At 45.3% G+C, this 18,658-nt stretch overlaps 2 protein-coding genes across 7 annotated transcripts in view; both read left to right on the top strand.

Annotated features, from left to right (window-relative positions):
* Positions 1-11,574, top strand: part of LOC101425882 (acyl-coenzyme A synthetase ACSM1, mitochondrial-like) — a 45,971-nt gene extending 34,397 nt beyond the window's left edge. For 4 of the 6 annotated variants that reach the window (XM_004449847.3, XM_004449846.5, XM_023585384.3 and 1 more), the window contains 7 exons: positions 445-568; positions 2,857-2,937; positions 3,488-3,589; positions 7,327-7,454; positions 8,435-8,534; positions 9,424-9,543; positions 11,233-11,574. In XM_004449847.3, coding sequence (XP_004449904.2) covers positions 445-568; positions 2,857-2,937; positions 3,488-3,589; positions 7,327-7,454; positions 8,435-8,534; positions 9,424-9,543; positions 11,233-11,337 — 760 coding nt within the window. In that variant the 3' untranslated portion in view covers positions 11,338-11,574. Of the gene's footprint in view, positions 1-444; positions 569-2,856; positions 2,938-3,487; positions 3,590-7,326; positions 7,455-8,402; positions 8,538-9,423; positions 9,544-11,232 lie in introns of those variants that run through there. The other 2 variants (XM_071211358.1, XM_071211359.1) reach the window with 2 other exon arrangements.
* Positions 11,575-17,775: 6,201 nt separating this feature from the next.
* The window catches only part of LOC101438810 (transport and Golgi organization protein 1 homolog), an 82,586-nt gene continuing 81,703 nt past the window's right edge, over positions 17,776-18,658 (top strand). Inside the window, exon 1 of the mRNA XM_058286456.1 lies at positions 17,776-17,972. The gene's annotated coding sequence lies outside the window, so the exon portion shown is untranslated. The remainder of the gene's footprint in view (positions 17,973-18,658) is intronic.

The raw sequence follows: 18,658 nt of genomic DNA, 5'->3' as shown, positions 1-18,658 counted from the left end.
CAATACGGATCAGCAGAATATCCCTGTCTACATATAATAACATGACTTCAAAATGCTGTTTGACCTAATATAAGGGGGAAATGGAAAGGAGAAATGAGATTATAAGGCTATGAGTCTCTAAAAAAGAGTCTGGAGGTTGTCAGAAGGAATGCCCTGAGATGAGTTCTGATGAACATGCTTCTCTCCCTCCCATTACATCATCATCCACTTTTCATCCAAATCTCTCCCAATTTACCCCATAGCCTCATCCTCCCACCCCCTGCCAGAACATGGGAAGTGATGTCTACATGGCCTTGATCATGGGTAAAATGCCCAGAAGGCAAGTGAGAAAGTGGGGATGATCCGATGCCAGCGCTGAGTTGGCTCCCACTACAATTGGGTGGGCCTGGAGCATAGCCAGCAAGGCTGAGCTGAGATGCCAGTGACTCCCTGCCTTCCCCTCAGCCTCAGGTTCCCAACCCTGGAGCACTGCAATGCTGGCGGGGAGCCCCTGCTGCCCCAGGAGCAAGAGAAGTGGAGAAGACAGACAGGCGTCCACCTCAGCGAGGTCTATGGACAGTCAGAAACGGTAGGTGGACAGGTCCTTTCTGGGCTGGTCCAGCTTTGGCAGGCATCAAGCCTGGCAGATGAGCTGACTGTGAGCTCCAGAGTCCCAGGCAAATTTGCCCAGAATCAATTTGCAGAAGGACAATGCACAGCTCCTCAACTCATTGAGGAGCCAATGATGCTGAAAACGATTGAACTACTGGACAAAAGCATAAGAAGGGGTCTGAGGGCACTTTGCCACTGGCCCTGTGATCATTAGCTCAGGGGAGCTCAGACTGCTGATGGGATGGGAGGGTTTCCACAGCAAACTTGGCCACTGCCAGCAAGGTCTGCCCACTCCACCATTCCTTCCTAGGGTGGCAGCCACAGATGCAGCCTGGGAAGGGTCTCCAGATGTTCACTTCTGGATATATAATGTGGAGGGGGCAAGACTTTTTGTATGCATCATACACACTGTGACCCCAGAGAGGGTCCCTGAGTTGCCAGGTAGGCATGGCATTTAGAATATCATGCACATCTCAGACCTCAAGATGGCATCAGTGACTGGGGGGTATTGCTGACTTTGAACACATTCTCAGTCCATTTGCAATGTGGGCCAGAGCCACTTCCACCCCCACCCCCCACCCCACTCTCCCTCCAGCTAACAGAGGACTCTCCCATCTCAGGCCTTTTAGTCCCTGTTCATTTACTTGTCTGACAGTATATTTTGAAAAAAAAAGTCAATAAACAAGTTCATTGATCTTCTTGCAGGCCTGAGAAATGTTGAGATTCAGGTCCTGTCTTCAAAGGCTCAGAGTTTCTATTTGGGCAAGGCCAGAACTGGGCACTCTATCCAAGACCCCAGTCCTTTTCAACCACAATATACTTAGTCCCTTATAGGCAGGAAGTGCTTTATTTCTCAGTGCAATTTTCACTCATCTGTGAAACATTATTCAAGAATCTCCAGCATGCTAAATAAACAAATAAATAAATAATTGTGCAAGAATAGCCAGAAATAGCTGCTATGTGTAGCAGGGGAAACAGAGATTGAAAGGTGAAGAATTTTCTTGTTTATTTATTTATTATTAGTAGTATTAATTATGGAAATCATGAAAATGCTGTAATAATGATTATAAGTGATATATGCATAATGATGTGATTATACCAAATACCATTGATTGTATACTTTGGATGAATTGTATGCTTCATTAATATGTAGCAATAAAATTGATTTGTTAAAAAAAAAAAAAAAAAAAAAGAAGAATCTCCAGCACGAGCAGTGAAGTGACAGGGGGGAAGAGCTCTCAAGAGCTCGAGCCTGGGTTCAAGTCTCAGCCATACCAATGACAGGCTTCAAATCCTTAGGCATGTCATTCAGCCTTCCTAAGTCTTGGCTTCTCCATCCCTAAAATGGGCTATTACAGGCGATCTTGCTGGGTTGTGGTAGGTAAATGAGTGGAAGGGAGGAAAGCTTTGGCCGCAGTGCCAGCTCATAGAACGTGCTTGCATTAAGTACTTACTGTTGTAAGTAGGTAGGATTTGTGTTAGATGCTGAGAGTGCAGAGTGAGTGGGGCCGTGTCTGTACTCGGAGGTCCATTATTTACCAAGTGGGAAAAGACAGGCAAAAATACCTATAGTGCCCTATAGGCTGCATAGAAATATGGAGAAATAGCCCACAGCAGGAGACTCTTCCAACTGACTTCTCTTGGGGCCTGAGAAACAGCTAGTAATAGTCATTTACTGAACAGTCAGCGTGTGCCAGGCACTGCACTAATTGTTCTCACATTCACAAGCACTCATACAGTTTCATAATCATCCCCTCCTCCAGAGGAGGAAACCAAGGGGGATTAACTGGCCCACAGCTAGTGAGTGGGGGATTCAAGAATCAACTCCTGGGCTGTCTGGCTTGAAGGCTCTTAGCCAGAGAAAGAATGACACTTGAGAGAACCACAAAGAAGGAATGAAGTTCATCAGAAGACAAGTTAGCCCAGTGCTAGCAGAAGGAATGGCATGAAAGAGCTGATCCTCAATGCAGGTGGAGTGGTTCCCAGCCCTGTTCTGCACCCCCAAGTAAGATGTGTGGATACTTGGCCCTCGGCTGGCAAATGGACCATCCTGGCATCCAGTTCCTGGGGTTAACCCTCTGCAGGACCATGAGCTCCATTAGACTCAGGTCTAATTGCATAGACTGGCACCCAGCCACCCTCATGACCCCATGAGGGCTGCTGGTGCTCCATCCTGTGAGCGGGGGTGGTGGTGGGCTGGGTACCATTCCTGTTGCTCTGTGACCAGCCTGCCCACCCCAGCCTCTTCTTTTTTTTTTTAAACAGGGATTAACTTGTGCCTTTTATAGGGGCATGAAGATCAAGCCAGGTTCCATGGGGAAGGCCATCCCACCCTTTGACACTCAGGTTTGGTCCTAATGGCATTGGCATAGAGAGCACAAAGCTTGTCTGGGGTTGGGTAGTTGTGTGGCACCAAGTGGCAGAACCAGCTATGCTCCCCTGCCTGGCTGTCCTGCCTCCTTTCTCCCTCTTTTCCCTCCAATATCCTATGCAGGTTGGAATTGACACCTACAGTGCTGTGGGGACCACACATGGGGCAGGGGAACAGAGGACCCGGGGTCAACAATGGCAGCTCTCACCACCATTTGGGCTTTCATTTTTCCTTGATCAATGCTTTATGATTTGAAGAAACATTTGCAATGTCAATATGTCCATGAAACAATTAGACTCATGATTTGAATGTCACTATTTGCTGACTTCAATAACTTTTGATAGCTTGAATATCATTTCTGATGGGTGTCCTCCACCACTCCCTTAATCCCATTGCCCCACTGAGGCCACATGAATGAGTGAGGGGATGGCTGGGTGGTGAGAAGGGGATAGGGGAGCCCTGTGGGGTGGGGCAGGAGGGAGGGGGAAGCCCTGCAGGGTGGGACTCACAGACTTTATCCTTCAGATCATTGATGACAAGGGCAACATCCTGCCACCCCACACTGAAGGAAATATCGGCATCAGGATCAAGCCTATCAGGCCCATAGGTCTCTTCTTGGGCTACGAGGTAAGGGCACCCATCCCCACCTCCAACCCCCAGATCCCTGCAGAGAGCTGTGGTGGTAGTGGGGGGCGGGGGGGGGGGGGACACAACTCTGCATCCCATGACTTCTTCATTGCTCCACCTCAGGGAAGCTGTTCTGATGGCCCCATCCCTACCAAAAGCTTATCGTGCATTCTTGCATCCCTTCCTGCTCTAACCCATCTGGTGCTAAGGAGCCAGCTAATGGGGAGAAAGACTGGCTTCAGCCTACCAGACCTGGGTACCAAGGAACTCCTGTGGTTAAGAATGCAGGTTTCAAAGGCCAGCAGATTGGGTTCCAGTACAAACCATCTCACTTAAGCAACCACAGAGTGTGGACCAATCACTAACCTCACTGATCCTCCAGGGGGCATTATCCTCACCTCACAGAGGAAGAAACTGTGGCATGGAAGCATTGGGAGACTTCCCCATATCATGTAAATGGCAGGTCCAGCATAGAACTCAAATCCATGTCTTTTGAGCCCAAAGCCCTCACTCTTTAATTTGTGGGAGAAACCCAGGGATCACAGAAAACTGTGACAGGCTTTAAAGAAACCTGCTGAAACTTGTCATCAATACAAACCCAAGTCTGCCTACATTCATAGTAACCCTTAAAGGGGAAATTCTTCACTTCCAAGAAAGACCATGGAAGAGGGATGAGACCTTGAAAACCATCCCCTTTCTCCAAGTCATGGTCACTGGTGTGCCATCTTTTGAGCAGACATCTGATCCTGATGTCACTGTCAACATGACCTCAAGGGGGCACTGCTCCTCTTGTGACACTATTGCCCAAAGGCAAACATGCAGGTCCTAGCCTTCATTCTCAGGAGCACAAATTTAAGCTTGAATCAAAGGGAAAATAAATAGAGAGAAACGTGTATAGAGACCAGTGATTCTCAACCCTGACTGCACAGTGACAATATCTGTGGAGCTTAAAAATTAGCAACAATCAAAGAAACTTCATAGATGCTTGGGTCCATCCCCAGAGATTCTGGTTAAATTGAATTGGGATGGTCCAAAGCAATGGTATATTTTTAAAGCACTCACTTGAGTGCCTTTGTCGACTCTGACCACCTCTATGAGGGAGATGAGATACATTTCCCTCCAGGAAGCTTCTCTGGGGCCCTGAGGCTCCATACCCAAGAAATCCAGACTCCTAGAGAAAGAGGCAGATGTTTAAGGCCCTCTTCCAGGTTCCACTCTGATGCCCAACCTGCCATGCTTGACATCAAGAGAGTTCATTCCAGGGGACCAATGGTATCAAGACACAGTCCACTGAACTGCACGGCAGTTCCAGGGGTACATCAGGGGGTGCATTGCTGGACACCTGGTCTGATGTTTCCTAAATTTCAGTCATTCATGTCCACCTCCACTCTTTTCTTTCTCTTTCCATAGTCATCCATATTACTATTTAATTTTCTCTTTAGATCATCTATTTCACTTGAAAACACTTGTGAAAAAGAAAACTTTACCTGATGACCCTATGTGGGAAACAGTATCACTTGACAAAAATCCAAGTCATATATCACCATAAGAGTGATACAAACAAACCAATTTTCTTAAATCCCAGTTAAATCTTTTCCTGACCAAATCTCTTATCCTGAATCCTCCCCTCCTCCTGGGGAAACAAAGGGAGATGAGCAAGGCTTTCAGAGATCTTAAAGACACGTTAGGACCAAATCAAGAGTCTCCTTGATATAATCAAAAGAATTGGAAGAGAATCCCAAAAGGAATGTGAGTCAATGTTTTTAAATGTTTTTTCATGTACCACTTAAATAATGTCATGTTTTGCCTAAGGGATGAAGACAAGACATAGCCCAACAGTCACGTGCCATAGGCTGTGGAGGGAGCTTTATTCCAAATTCCAACCCTTGATTTCACCAGTTGAGTGCCTCTCTGAGCATCTGTTTCCTCTTCTTTAAAGTGGGCTATAAAAGTACCTATTTATTCATCATCATAACCCCCAAATTGAAACAACCCAGCTGTCCTTCAGTAGATAGATGAATGGTTAAACAAACTGTAGTATGTGCCTTCATGTATGTGTAACAATCTGGATGAAACTCCAGAGAATGATGCTGAGCAAAAAGAGGCCAATCACAAACCTTGGATGATTCCATTTATACAACGTTCTTGAAATGACACAATTATAGAAATGGAGAAAGGATTACTTACTGTCAGGGGCTAGGGAGGGATAGAGATTAAGGGAATAATGGATATGGTTACAAAAGAACAATACCAGAGATGCTCGTGATGGTGGAACTGGTCTGGATCTTGGCTATGGTGGGGGAAACAGGATATGCATGTGATAAAATTGTGTGGGACTAAATGCACACCCACACATATGAGCACAAGTAAGTTGCACATATCTGAATAACTGGTGGACTATATCCATGCCACTATGTTGTGATGTTGAACTATAATTTTGCAAGATGTTCCCATTAGAGGAAACAAGGTAAAGTACATGGGCTCTCATTGTAGTTTCTTGTAACTACATGTAAATCTACAGTTATCTCAAAATTTAAAGTTTTACTTTTTAAAAATGCCAATCTAACCCCTAAGTAAAACCATAGACTATATATATAAAATGAGCATTTTTATTAGAGTATATTTAATAATACAATTATTTTTACAATGTGCTTTCATCAGTTGTAACAATGCTATCACACCAATGCCAGGTGTCACTAATAGGATGGTGTAGCTGTTTGATATAATTGATGAATTCCAAAAATAAATATTGGATTACGTTTGTAATCTGATCTGTACCTGGGCATGATTGAGTTATGATTAGGGCTTTAATTGGTTCACATCATTAGGGCATTGAGTCTCCACCCTTTGGTGGGTGGGGACTCACAGATAAAAGGCATGGCAAAGGACAAAGTTGGAACTTTTGATGTGAGGGTTTCTGATGTTGGAGTTTTGATGTTGGAGTTTGATGCTGAAGACTTAAGCAGGAGGCCCAGGATGTGAGCTCACAGAGGAAAGAGAGAGATGCCAGCCCCAGGAAGAAAGGAACCTTGAACCCAGAGAAAAGCAAGCCCCAGGAACATAGGAACCCAGGAAGCCTGAACCCTCACAGACATCGGCATCCATCTTGCTCCAAATGGACTTTGGTGAGGGAAGGAACTTATGCTTTATTACCTGGTATCTGTAAGCTCCTACCCCAAATAAATACCCTTTTATAACACCCAGCAGATTTCTGTATTTTGCATCAGCACCCTTTTGGCTGACTACTACAGGTGGTATATGGGAATCCTGTATTTCATGCATGATGGTTCTGCAAACTCACAACTCCTCTGATAGAAAGAAAAGGCCAGCCTCATCGAATTTCTGTGAAAATCAAATGAGACAGTCTTTGGGAAAGAAAATTCATTCAGCAAATTTTTATTGAGACCACTCACATGCCAGACACTCTGTGGTGCTGTGCTTAGAGCAGTGGATAAAATAAGCAGGGCTCCTGTTCTCTTGATAATGTTAGTGGTGTGCCATGTACAAGTGAGTTATTTTTTCAGTGATCATGAGATTTGGCTTTATAACTTCTACTGCTTGAGCAGTAACCTGCATTGAGTGCTACCTGGGAAGAAAATAGTCTCAGAGCAGTTACAAAACTTGCCTGAGTACCAGAAAGAGCTAGAGGCAACAGTGAAGACCAGATCTGAGCCCCAGGGCCAGGCTCGTCATCTCTACACTGACTGCCTTCAGCAGGGGTGCTCTTATCTTTGCAGGGTGACCCCAAGAAGACAGCTGAAGTGGAGTGTGGGGACTTTTACAACACCGGGGACAAGGGAACTATGGATGCAGAGGGCTACTTCTGGTTCCTGGGGAGGAGTGATGATGTCATCAATGCCTCCGGGTAGGTCTGGTGATCCTGGGGCCAGCAGGTGCTGCTCCCACCTGCCTGATGGGATATCACCTGCCAAGTCATACCTCCAGGACTGATGAGGGACCCTCAGCCTAATTCCATGCAGAGAAGCATGTAAAGGGGCCCTGGCCCAGGGGGCCTCTTTTTGTGCACCTCGCCCAACCCGTGTCCAAAAGAATCAAGCAAAATAAGGACCCAGGGGGTCTGGAAAGAGCCAGACTTGTAATAAGTCATCAGGCAATTTAAGGGGTGAGTATGGGAAAGGAGGTTGCTCTTGGGTCCCCGTTGGTTGGAGAGCTTATTTTATATCATGCTCCTCAAATAGGGTATAAGATGTCACAACAGAAACAAAATAATAGCTACCATTTATGGAGTAACTACTAGATAAAGTCTTTGTATCTATTTACTCACTTAACCAATCATCAGTATTATGAGATAGATGCTATTATTTCCCCCATTTTGCAGGTAGGAAACTGAGTCACAGAGCAATAAAAACTTTTGCTTAGTCTCAGAGAATACAGGGCAAAGCCTAGACTAGAATGGAGGTAATCTGACTCCAGGATTTTTTTTTAAAGGGCATTGCTGTGCAACCCTTTCTCTTGGAAACTGAATTTTAAAAATTTTCTGTAATAAACGCTGATATACTGGGGAATCAGATGAAGAATTTGCACGAACGTTTTAGATGAAGCTTGAGGCTTCCAAGGAATTTCACGCTGGTGGAAGCTGCTTGAGCCAAGCCCAGGGCTTTGAGAGGACAAAGCATTGGAGGTGGGGATGGCAGGAGCCCTGGGAGCCATCGAGCCTTGGTATTTCCTAGCACAGAGCGTCCAGGTCTTCCATCTCGGGCCATGATAGGCAAGTCCTGGGTCTCTGGCAGATGTGACCCCCCAGAGTACAAGATTTGGGGCCCAAGTCACCCCAACTCTGGCTCTGCCTCAGAACCCGTGAAGGAAAGAACACTTGATCTTCAGGTTCCGCATCGGGCCGGCAGAGGTGGAGGACGCCCTGGCGAAGCATCCAGCAGTGGCCGAGTCAGCTGTTGTCAGCAGCCCGGACCCCATTAGGGGGCAGGTGAGCAAGAGGACAGGGAGGCCCCTGTGACCCAGAGCAGGGAAACGTCCAGCCTAGACCCTGGAGGGGAGGGAAGGCAAAGTGAGTGTGTGCACTTACACAGTGTGCGCAGCAGGGGGCACTGTGCCCTCACCTGTCGCCCTGAAATGCTTTTGATTAACCTGGTGATGACAGCTAATATTTAGGGAGTGCTTACTATGTGTCAACACATTTAACCCTCACCACAACGAAATGAAACAAGGACTCTTGGCCTACCCTTTTTTAAAAAATTAGCGGGTGAACAATCCAAATTTTAAAATATATGCCCTTTTTATAGATAAGGATACAGATGAATAAAGAGGTTAAGCAGCTGCTCAGATCACACAACTAATAACTACAGTCCTTAAGAAGGAAATTTAAGCAATCGGACTGTGGAGCATGCATGTATTGATTCAACAAGTATTTATGGAGCACCTACAAGACCCTTATAATAATAAGCTACCACCACATATCAAACACCCACCAGATCCCAGACACAAAACCATACATACAGTTATAGTAAGAATGATGGTGATATAATCATGAGAGGAATAAAATTAAGATGAAACTAATCAGACATTTCACATGCATAATTTCATGGAGTCTTTTATGGAAACTCTGTGAGAGAAGAAATTTTATTGTACCCATTTCACTGAGAAGCAACTGCAGTTAAGACAGGTTACATAACTTAGCAAGGCATGGAATGGAAATTGGATTTGAAGCTGGTCCTGCCCTTTTCTAAAGCCACCATGCCCTTAGCCACTTTAAGGCTCAGCATCAACTTGCTGCTCTGCTCATTCAACAACATTTATTTTTTCTTAACTATACAAATTATTGATCCTCACCGTAAGCCTCCACTCCCATCCTGCAGGTGGTGAAGGCATTTATTGTCCTGACCCCGCCATTCCTGTCCCATGACCGGGAACAGCTCACCAAGGAGCTGCAGCAACACGTGAAGTCAGTAACAGCCCCGTACAAGTACCCCAGGAAGGTGAGCTGGGCGGGTGGATCGGGTCTGACCCAGACGTGGCTGCCACAAGTCTGCTAGGGCTGCTGGGCAGAAGCCTAGAGAACTGAGAGCATTAGCCTTTTCTGTGGCAGAAGAGGTAATTCAGCTTGGCAGGGGTGGGGGGGCAACTTTTGATGGAAACCTTTATCGTGTGTCAGACATGCAAAAAGAATCTATTGCTGGCAAGTTAACCTCAAGAAAAAATCAGACAAGCACACAAAGTTATACATCCCAGAAAGTTATTGATAGTCTTGCAAATGTTGAAAAAGAAATCAAACTCAGCAGCTTCAAAACTTTTAAAAGCATGATTAGTAGTAAGAAAGGCTTTTATATAGCAATCCTAGATAGATGATAGATAGATATAACATGCATACCTGTATAAACAAACATACATGTATACACACATAAACAGACAAATGTTAACAAAATCATATCCTTAAAACATGCAATATATTCTGATAGTTTTCATCTATTTTAATTTTTAAATGGTGATTGCAATCTACAAAGTTAAATTTACAACCCACTAATGGACCATGGTCTGAACTTTGAAAATCACTGATCTAAATGTCCAATGATAGAGAGTTGATTTAAATTATTCATGAGACTGCATATTTCCCTTTAATAAAAAATGATGATGTAGATCTTAATTTTTGACATAAAAAATCTATTATTAAGAGAAAAGAGCAGGATATGAAATATTATACATAGTATGTCCCTATTTTTTAAAAAAAGTTGGAAAGGACACATATGACAAAAAACTAGCATTTCCTTCTTTGCTGCATTGTCTAAATGCCTATTATGCAGCTATATGCCTCCCATTTACTGAGCACTTATATGCCCCAACAGAGTTAACCCTCATAAAAACCAATGAGCTAAGGACTCTTGAGGAAACCAATGTGTAAAGAGGTTAAGTAACCTCTTATTGTGTAGCTATCAGGCCAACACTTAAGGAGCACTTACAATGTGTACCAAACCATATCCTCAATTCTCTGCATGCACTGTTATTTCATGTAATCCTTGCCACAACTTGAGGTGGTGTAACTATCCCATATTACAGACAGGAATCTGAGGCTCAGACATTCAAAGTAAATTGCCTGAGATTACAGGTCATAAAAGGCAGAGAGGGAGCACAAATCCAGGTGTGTCTGGCAACCAAGTTCATGCTTTAGTACTAGGCTATGCTGCCTCATAGAGAGGAAACTAGATGATGTGTACCAGTTAGGATGGGCTGGGTTATGTGGCAGGTAACAAGCAGCCCTGAACGCTTAGAGGCATATCATACTGGAGGCATATTTCTTGCTCATGCACATGTCCACCATAGCTCTCTGGGGACCTCTTCTCCACATCCCCTTGTCCTGGGACAAGGATAAAGGAGCAGCCCCCATGTAGGTACCTGCTGGGTATTATGGCAGATGGAGAGAGAGGGCCACCATCACAATGGTTCTGAACTCTTCTGCCTAGAGGTGCCATGTCACTGGCCAAAGCAAACCACGTGGCTATGTCCAATGTCCCAGAGTCAGGAGGACCTGAAATACCCAGTGGATCACATTAAGGCCAGCACAGGGTGTCAGCCTCCCTGGGCATTTGTGCAGGGCAAAGGAGGGGAGTGGGAAATTGTCAGGGAATCACAGCCAGGCTAAGCCATGGTGGCTTTGCTCTATCTTCACCCAGGTGGAGTTTGTCCCAGAGCTGCCCAAAACTATCACTGGCAAGATTAAACGGAGTGAACTTCGGAGAAAGGAGTTTGATCAGATGCAAGCGGCAACAAGACCCTAAACTCAGACTCTCCAAGTGGGCAAAACCCTGACTGCCTCACTATCCCCACTGTGGTTATGGGGGTGGGGGTTTTGAGAGTGTTAATTGGGGTGTGGGGGAATCAGGAGCACCAAGATCCCAACTTTTTTTGTTCTTTTAAACTAACTGCAGTCTCCTCCAAGTCCTCTGTGCCTTTGAATTGCCCAAGTGAGCACTGGGCTTGGGTGGGGGGTAATAAAATATGAACATCAACATCAACATTGCCCCTGTGTTGTGAGTTCCCTCTGTGTCTCAACGTGCACAGAGCACTTTCCAGAACTTTCCTCCCTAATTCTCCCCAATCTGTCATCTGAGATAAGCCCAGGACCAGGTTCCACTGTCCATCCATCCCTCCCCCCCCTTAGTGGCCCTGTATGCCCTTTAGATGGTCAAGTACCCCAAGGCCCAACAGGTCCCTGCTTGGCTCTGCCTGTGTCCTGTGGGTGAGACCTGGACAGTCCCACTGGGAGCCCAGGACTCCCCCATATCTCGCCCAGCCCTCCCCCATATCTCGCCCAGCCCTGCCCAAGGGTGGCCCCCACTCATCCCTAGTAAGAGCCTTGAAGCTCTGCCTTGCAGCCTGCCCTAGGAAAGCCCATCCAGTCATTCCTTCAGAAGGACCCAGGACTTGCCCGGCTCTGTCCTGGGACACAGAATCCCCCCACAAACCTCCTCCAACCCACTAATACCCTCTCCAGCTCTGGGAGCTCTCCCAGCCCCCATGGCCCAGGGCTGAAGGTGTGACCACCTGGAGAACATCTGCTGTGGAGAGCAGCAGGGGCAGCAGGGGCCCAGCCCCTCCAGGGTGGCAGAAGGACATTTGGTTCCCTGCTCTCACCCACTGCTGGGGGCTCTTGGAGAGGTGCCTTGCACACTTGCCCACTTCTTGGGTGCATAGATACACACAGGGAAATATACAGAAGTGATGAGCACCAAGATGCACCTGGGCACACAATCACCCCCAGACATGCCTGGGCACACAGGGGTAGGGCCCATGGAAGCACACCTAGACCCACACTGCAACAAGGCACAGACACCCTGAGGGAAACACACACAGGTACACAAACTAAGGGTTCCAGAAATGGCCTCAGAGGGAAGACTCAATCACAGAGGGCACACACACACAGGAATACAGGCAAATTCACATGCAAAGATACAAAAATAGGCACTCCAGCAGTAACACACACACAGAGATAGGTACAGACACACAGATATGCACAACTGACACACATTCACTGGCAACATGCAGACACAAACACACGCAGAGACACTGAAACATAGCCACATGGGAAAACACACACACTCTATCAGTATCCTCCCAGAGACAGAATCTCACACACTCACAGACACAACTCAGACACAGAAATGCAGGTAGATCACACAACTGGAATGTAGAGAGTCATGCCCGGGGCCACACAAACACACTCAGATTCAGACACTAGAGTAACACTCACACACCCAACACCCCGGGGACCATGGGATGCCCGGGCAGCCCTGGAACTCACCAAATTGAGTTATTACTCTAATAAACTTTATTTCAAAAGTTTTGCACTTTTTTAGGATGTCAGTTTGAAGACTATTTCCAATATCTTTTTGGGAACTTAAATATGTAGTGCATGATGTGTTTTTGTTAAGGAAAAAAGAGAGTAATTAAGTCATAAAGTAAAAAAAAAAAAAGCTGACCGTTGTTGCAGAATAGGAAACGGAAAAGTGTAGGACAAAACCTGAAAGGATGTGGAAACGGTCGAAGGCTGGTGGAAATGAACATTGTCATAGTCAGTCATAAGATTTGACAGGTTTATTTCTAAATTTTTTTTGTATCAAGTATATATTTGTCCAAACTAGAATTTGGTTTTCTCATTGTTAATATGATGAAATTTCCTTGGGTAGTGGTCAGCTGTTGGTAGTAGGTTGTAGAAATTCTTAACAATCTGAGTAATCTTCCCAGAAGGCAAAGATCCTATGCTTTATAATGACCTTAGTAAGAAAACAAGTCATCTCACTTTTAAAAGAATTAAGATTTTGTTTTTGTTTACAATCCTGTTACTGCCTACATTTACTTTGAAAAATTTTTTATTGTCACTTTGGTTAAATAGGGAGCCAACTATTGTTTATCAGTGAGGTATTATCTGATTTAACCAAGTGTTGAAACTTCCTGACAAATTTTGGCATTTTGCCTTCTCAAAGTCAAGCCCCAAATATCTTTTTTCTTTCAGTCTGCCTCTGGGATTATCCAGAGGGTCTGTAGAAAATCACAAGGGATTTGTTCTTTCACCTTATATAAAGAGAAGTGCTGGAAATAGTTTTATTTGATATGTCATGAGTGGCATGGAAAATGTCAAAGGGGGTGGCAGACTTGGCCCAGTGGTTAGGGCGTCCGTCTACCACATGGGAGGTCCACGGTTCAAACCCTGGGCCTCCTTGACCCGTGTGGAGCTGGCCCATGTGCAGTGCTGATGCGTGCAAGGAGTGCTGTGCCACGCAGGGGTGTACCCCACATAGGGGAGCCCCACGCGCAAGAAGTGCACCCCATAAGGAGAGCCGCCCAGTGTGAAAGAAATTGTAGCCTGCAACAAAAAGAAACACAGATTCCTGTGCTGCTGACAACAACAGAAGCAGACAAAGAAGGCACAGCAAATAGACACAGAGAACAGACAACCGGGGTGGAGGGGAAGGGGAGAGAAATAAATAAATAAATAAATCTTTTTAAAAAAAAGGGTCAAAAGGGATTTTCTAACATTCTGCTGGTTAAATTTGTATGGGAAAATGTTATTAATTAAATATTTCAGAAATCATATATCCTAGAGCTTTGACAATGTCCTCACTGTTCATGAGGCGTCCTAATACTGATCTGCCTGCTATGAGACCACAACATGGTGTTGCTCATCATTTTAGCTATTCTTGAAAAATGTTACATGCCCCAGAAACAACCACATTTCCTTGCACTGTTTTACTATGATGCTTCCCTGAAAGTGCTTGAATGGATTACAGGTCAGAGGTTCAACATCAGCAAAAAAACAAAACAGGAACAAAAAACAGACTTTAAATCAAGAAGCAAGGCAAGTATGTGAATCATGTTCCACCTGTCAATTAACAACCCTGGTAAAGTGTAGAGCGGGGGCTGGGCCCCAAATGTCCAGCAACAGGGCCCTTTTGAGCATCTTCACATGGACTTTACACAGCTCCTCCCATCTAGTGAATGTGAACATGTCCTTGTTATCATATGTCTGCTGCTGCCCTCATAGTAGAAAAACAACAGAAGCAAAACAAAAAACAACTGCTATGAAATTCCTGCAATGCTCTCAAATGATAGCAGCACCCACTTTACTGGAACTGTAATCAGGGAACTTTGCAAGGTCTCACCCATCAGCCAAAAGCTACGCTGTCTCTACCATCCTCAATCATCAGGAAAGGTAGAAAGAGCAAACGCTATCTTAAAACTTAATTTAGCTAAATTATATGAATCTCTCTCTACCTTGGCCTAAGTTTCCTCTCTTAACCTCAGTGACCATAAGACCTAGACTCTCGAGAGAACACCAATGGGCCCCTATGAAGTCATAATGGGAAGACCCATGAAGCTCATTATTTCTCCTGTTGTACCAGACTCCAATCTATTACCATCTGAAATTGCTAATTACTGTAAGGGGCTAATTGCATCTACCCAGTTCCACCATTCGCAAATCCAGGCTCCTTTCCCAAGGTTTCTCCACAGTAGACTATATATGACCTTCAACCTGGGGAACTGGTATGCTGGAAGAGAATCCACAAAAGACTGTTTTAGGACCTAGATGGAAAGAACCTTATCAAGTCTTATCAACCATCAATCCAGCAGTAAAACTATAGGAAACTGACCCCTGGCTCCACATGTCACAACTGAAACATGTTCCAAGCCCTTGGGAGTTCACTGCCATTTCAGGCCTCAGGTTAAAATTGATGTGAGGATTCTAGAAGCAGACAGCATCTGATGTAGACAGCTTTTGCCCAAGCAGATCATGTCCAAGATCATGGGTCAAAACCTCCTGGATTTCTTTATTCCCTGTCTCTTTCTTTTCCACATCTGCCTAACATTCTGTTATTCAATCTCTTCCCCTCACAATGCCCAATCTCCATCCCCAGCAATACCCTACCTTTGCCGTGATTTTCTTTTATCTTCTCTTTACACAATTCCCCTTCCTTGAATAAAGTTCTTTGTCCTTCCAGCACACCACATAGCAAAGAAAACCAATCAGAGTAACCGCTGGTTCTGTGCCCATCCCCCACTGGTCTCCAAACAGGTGCTCCTCTAATAACCACCCCCTTCCCCTCGTAGACCTTGCCCTGTCAGGAAACATCCTCCCAGGCAGCTAGATCTCCTTCTTGGAATGACTCTCGGCTGTGCCCTAAGAGTGCCTGAGGCTGGGATTAAAATGTGGCCTCTTTAACCCAAGGAACGTGCTGCTTTACTAGACACCAGGCAGATAGCAATGGCCACCTTGGAGGCCATAGTAAATGTTCAGTTGCTATATGACAAGACTCCTTTTGCTTTCCTGAGAAAGGAGTAGACTGTGGTAGCCAGATTTCCTTTAGAGACACATTTTTCTCAATGGTTTTAATAACATAAGTAGTTATTCCACTTAAGGCACAAATTTCTGGTGGGCTAGAGGGTCAGACCAGGGAAATTGTTGGTTAAGTGGGACCAAGATATCAGAAGATGATGAAGATAGTGATTATGGCCCTCCTTTTGGTATTTATGCCCAATTAGCTCGACAAGCCAGTATCCCATTCCCTTATGGTACTATCCATAAACTGGGTTGCTTCCACATACATAGCCAATGCTGTCCCCAAATGACTATTTATGATACACTTCCAAAAGGGAAAATTAGACAAATGAGGGCTCTTAAAGCGTCTTCGCATACTCTAGAGTGAAAAGAGACTGTTGCCACATCAGATACAGCTCTAAATGGACCCTAGAAAAACCCATTCACTCAGGCTGCACTCACAGGGTGTTCTGTCTTGTATAATTCCTTGTCGCTGGAGCAGCCTTCTCCTGTGTTGGAAGATACATCACAAGGTTGTTTGAAAAGGTAGTTTTAGAGTTAGAAACATCTATTGCCCACCTAGGGCAGGTAATCAGGTTGCTAGCTGATGAAGAATCAGAAATCCACAAAATGACTCTACAAAATCAGTCAGCATTAGACTATATTCTGATTTCCCAAGGATGTGTGCGTGCACTGGAGGGCAACCAGTGCTGTGTATTTGTAAATAACAGTCGAAAGGATGTTTACCAAGAGGCAGTGGCAGCAGACGCCATGCTAGCGAAGCAGCCAGATCAGCCGACACACCTCCCGAAGCTGATCGGTCTGAGTCTCTTTTTGGCTGGCTTCTAGGTTCATGGGGACCTTGCCTCAGAGAGGTAAACATAGGGACACTTGTTATACTCTTAATCATAATATTTATAATATCCCTCAGCCGTTATCTGATCTCTCAATTCTTAAATTCAACTACACAGCCAGTCACTCTCCAAATGATACAAACCAGTGTGAACGGGATCGCGAAAATCTCACACTTCAGCCAACCATGAAATCAGCAATGAAACATGAGAGACATTTAGGGGTGAATGAGAGACTGAAAACATCTCCAGTCATGCCTTTCTCCCACGGGGGAAATTGATAAAATTATATACAAAGAAAGCCCTGAAGACCCTACAGAGGGGAAAAAAACCCTAAAGAGCATTTGTAACTCATGATGTATAAGTTATTGTTAATATTATCCCATGATTTTGATTTCAGCTAGTTTCAGCTGATCAAGAAGTGTGAGGCCAGATTGCTTTCTGGGGCTAGAGTAGCAGATTACAGAGAGTCCTGAAGGTAACTTTCTCCTTTACTTCCTAATCTTGCAGTGAGGATGTTAAACGTGGAAAAGCACACTTCAGTTTCCCTTCTGATAACATTCAGGCACGGCAGCTCTCGTCCTTTGCTTTCAATAGAGAATGAATCCCTCGATAGTCCTTGGATAAACAGTTCCTAAATCGGGACAAGCCAGATTTTCTCCTTTCGTCTTCACTGCTTGAGGTTCCTGATTGCAGTGAAGGTTAGAGAGTAATTTACCCAGGACGGTCGAATCCCAAACTGTACTGATGTCCTCTGTGTCGAAGAGGTTGTAGATCTGATGGAGAATCTGATGGCAGAAATAGGTCGCTTCTGTCTCCTGGGTTTTGGGGACAGCACTTCTTTTCTGTGGAAATCTGAAGTCCATCCTGGCATTCCGTCCTGCCAAAGAAGAAGTTTAATGGTTAAAATGCATGCAGATTTCCTTGTTTTCCCGGCCCTGTTCACAGGTAAGGGGCCGCCCAGCGAGCAGGCTTGCCCTGAGCAGGGCATCTGCAGCGCCCAGGGCAGAGACCTGGGCATTGAGAATTGAGCATTTGCGTGATTCCCTGGACGGCCGCGAGGGGCGGCGGCCGGCAGAGGGCGCCCGAGCTCGCCTGTTCTGGCCGCTGGCGCCGCGCAGGGAGGCGGAGTCATCGCCCGGCGCCCCAGGCGCGGCGGCCGCAGGTGGATCCAGCGCGTTGTTCCCGCGGGACCTGCCGCCGTGGAGACGCCGCCGCCGCGCTGGGGCCGAGCTGGGCCGCGGGGACGGTGAGTCAAAGCCGCTTTTTCAGGTGCTGAGGGCTGAGGGAGCTTTCCTGCGGCTCCTCTAGAAACACTTTTCTTAATCAACGATCACAGAACCTTTCCACCTTCCTGACCGTTTTCAACCATTTTACGGTGGACTTTCGTTTAATAATTTACACGACTAATTTTACTAAAAACGCTCGTGACTGAGGGGCTTGTGCCTCAAAATCATGGACGCCGTCGTCTTTTTTACTCCTTCAGGATTCTTTCTGGGAAAAATTACGGACATAAATTCACAGAAAGGGCAACCAGTGGGAACTGAACCCCAAAATGCTGGGCCCTTCCGGGGAATGAGTCGGGGACACGGGACTTCTTGGCCCCGAGGGGAGGGAGGATGCCGCTCTGTGCAGGTTTTCAGTACATTCTTTTAATGTTGTGGTGTTCTGTTGTTGTTGTTTTCAGTAGTTTCAAAGTAGGAAAATACTTGAAGAGTAAAGAGTAGATTCTCAATCTCGCAACAGTATTTAAGTTAAATATTTAACTTATTCCTAAATCATATTTTATTATAATGCAACCTTTCCGGCTTGAACGTAAGCAAACTTATCAGTAATATTTTAAAAATATATTTCTTACGTTATCTCATTTTCAGTGGAGAGAATTGCCATGTTTAAGCATCTGAAATCGTTTTTTATTAATTTCATCTTACTTGA

The sequence above is a fragment of the Dasypus novemcinctus genome, chromosome 23 (genome assembly GCF_030445035.2).
Source record: "Dasypus novemcinctus isolate mDasNov1 chromosome 23, mDasNov1.1.hap2, whole genome shotgun sequence".
Taxonomy (NCBI): Eukaryota; Metazoa; Chordata; class Mammalia; order Cingulata; family Dasypodidae; genus Dasypus; species Dasypus novemcinctus.
Note: the sequence above shows the minus strand (reverse complement) of the source record. Positions and strands in the feature narration are given on the sequence as shown.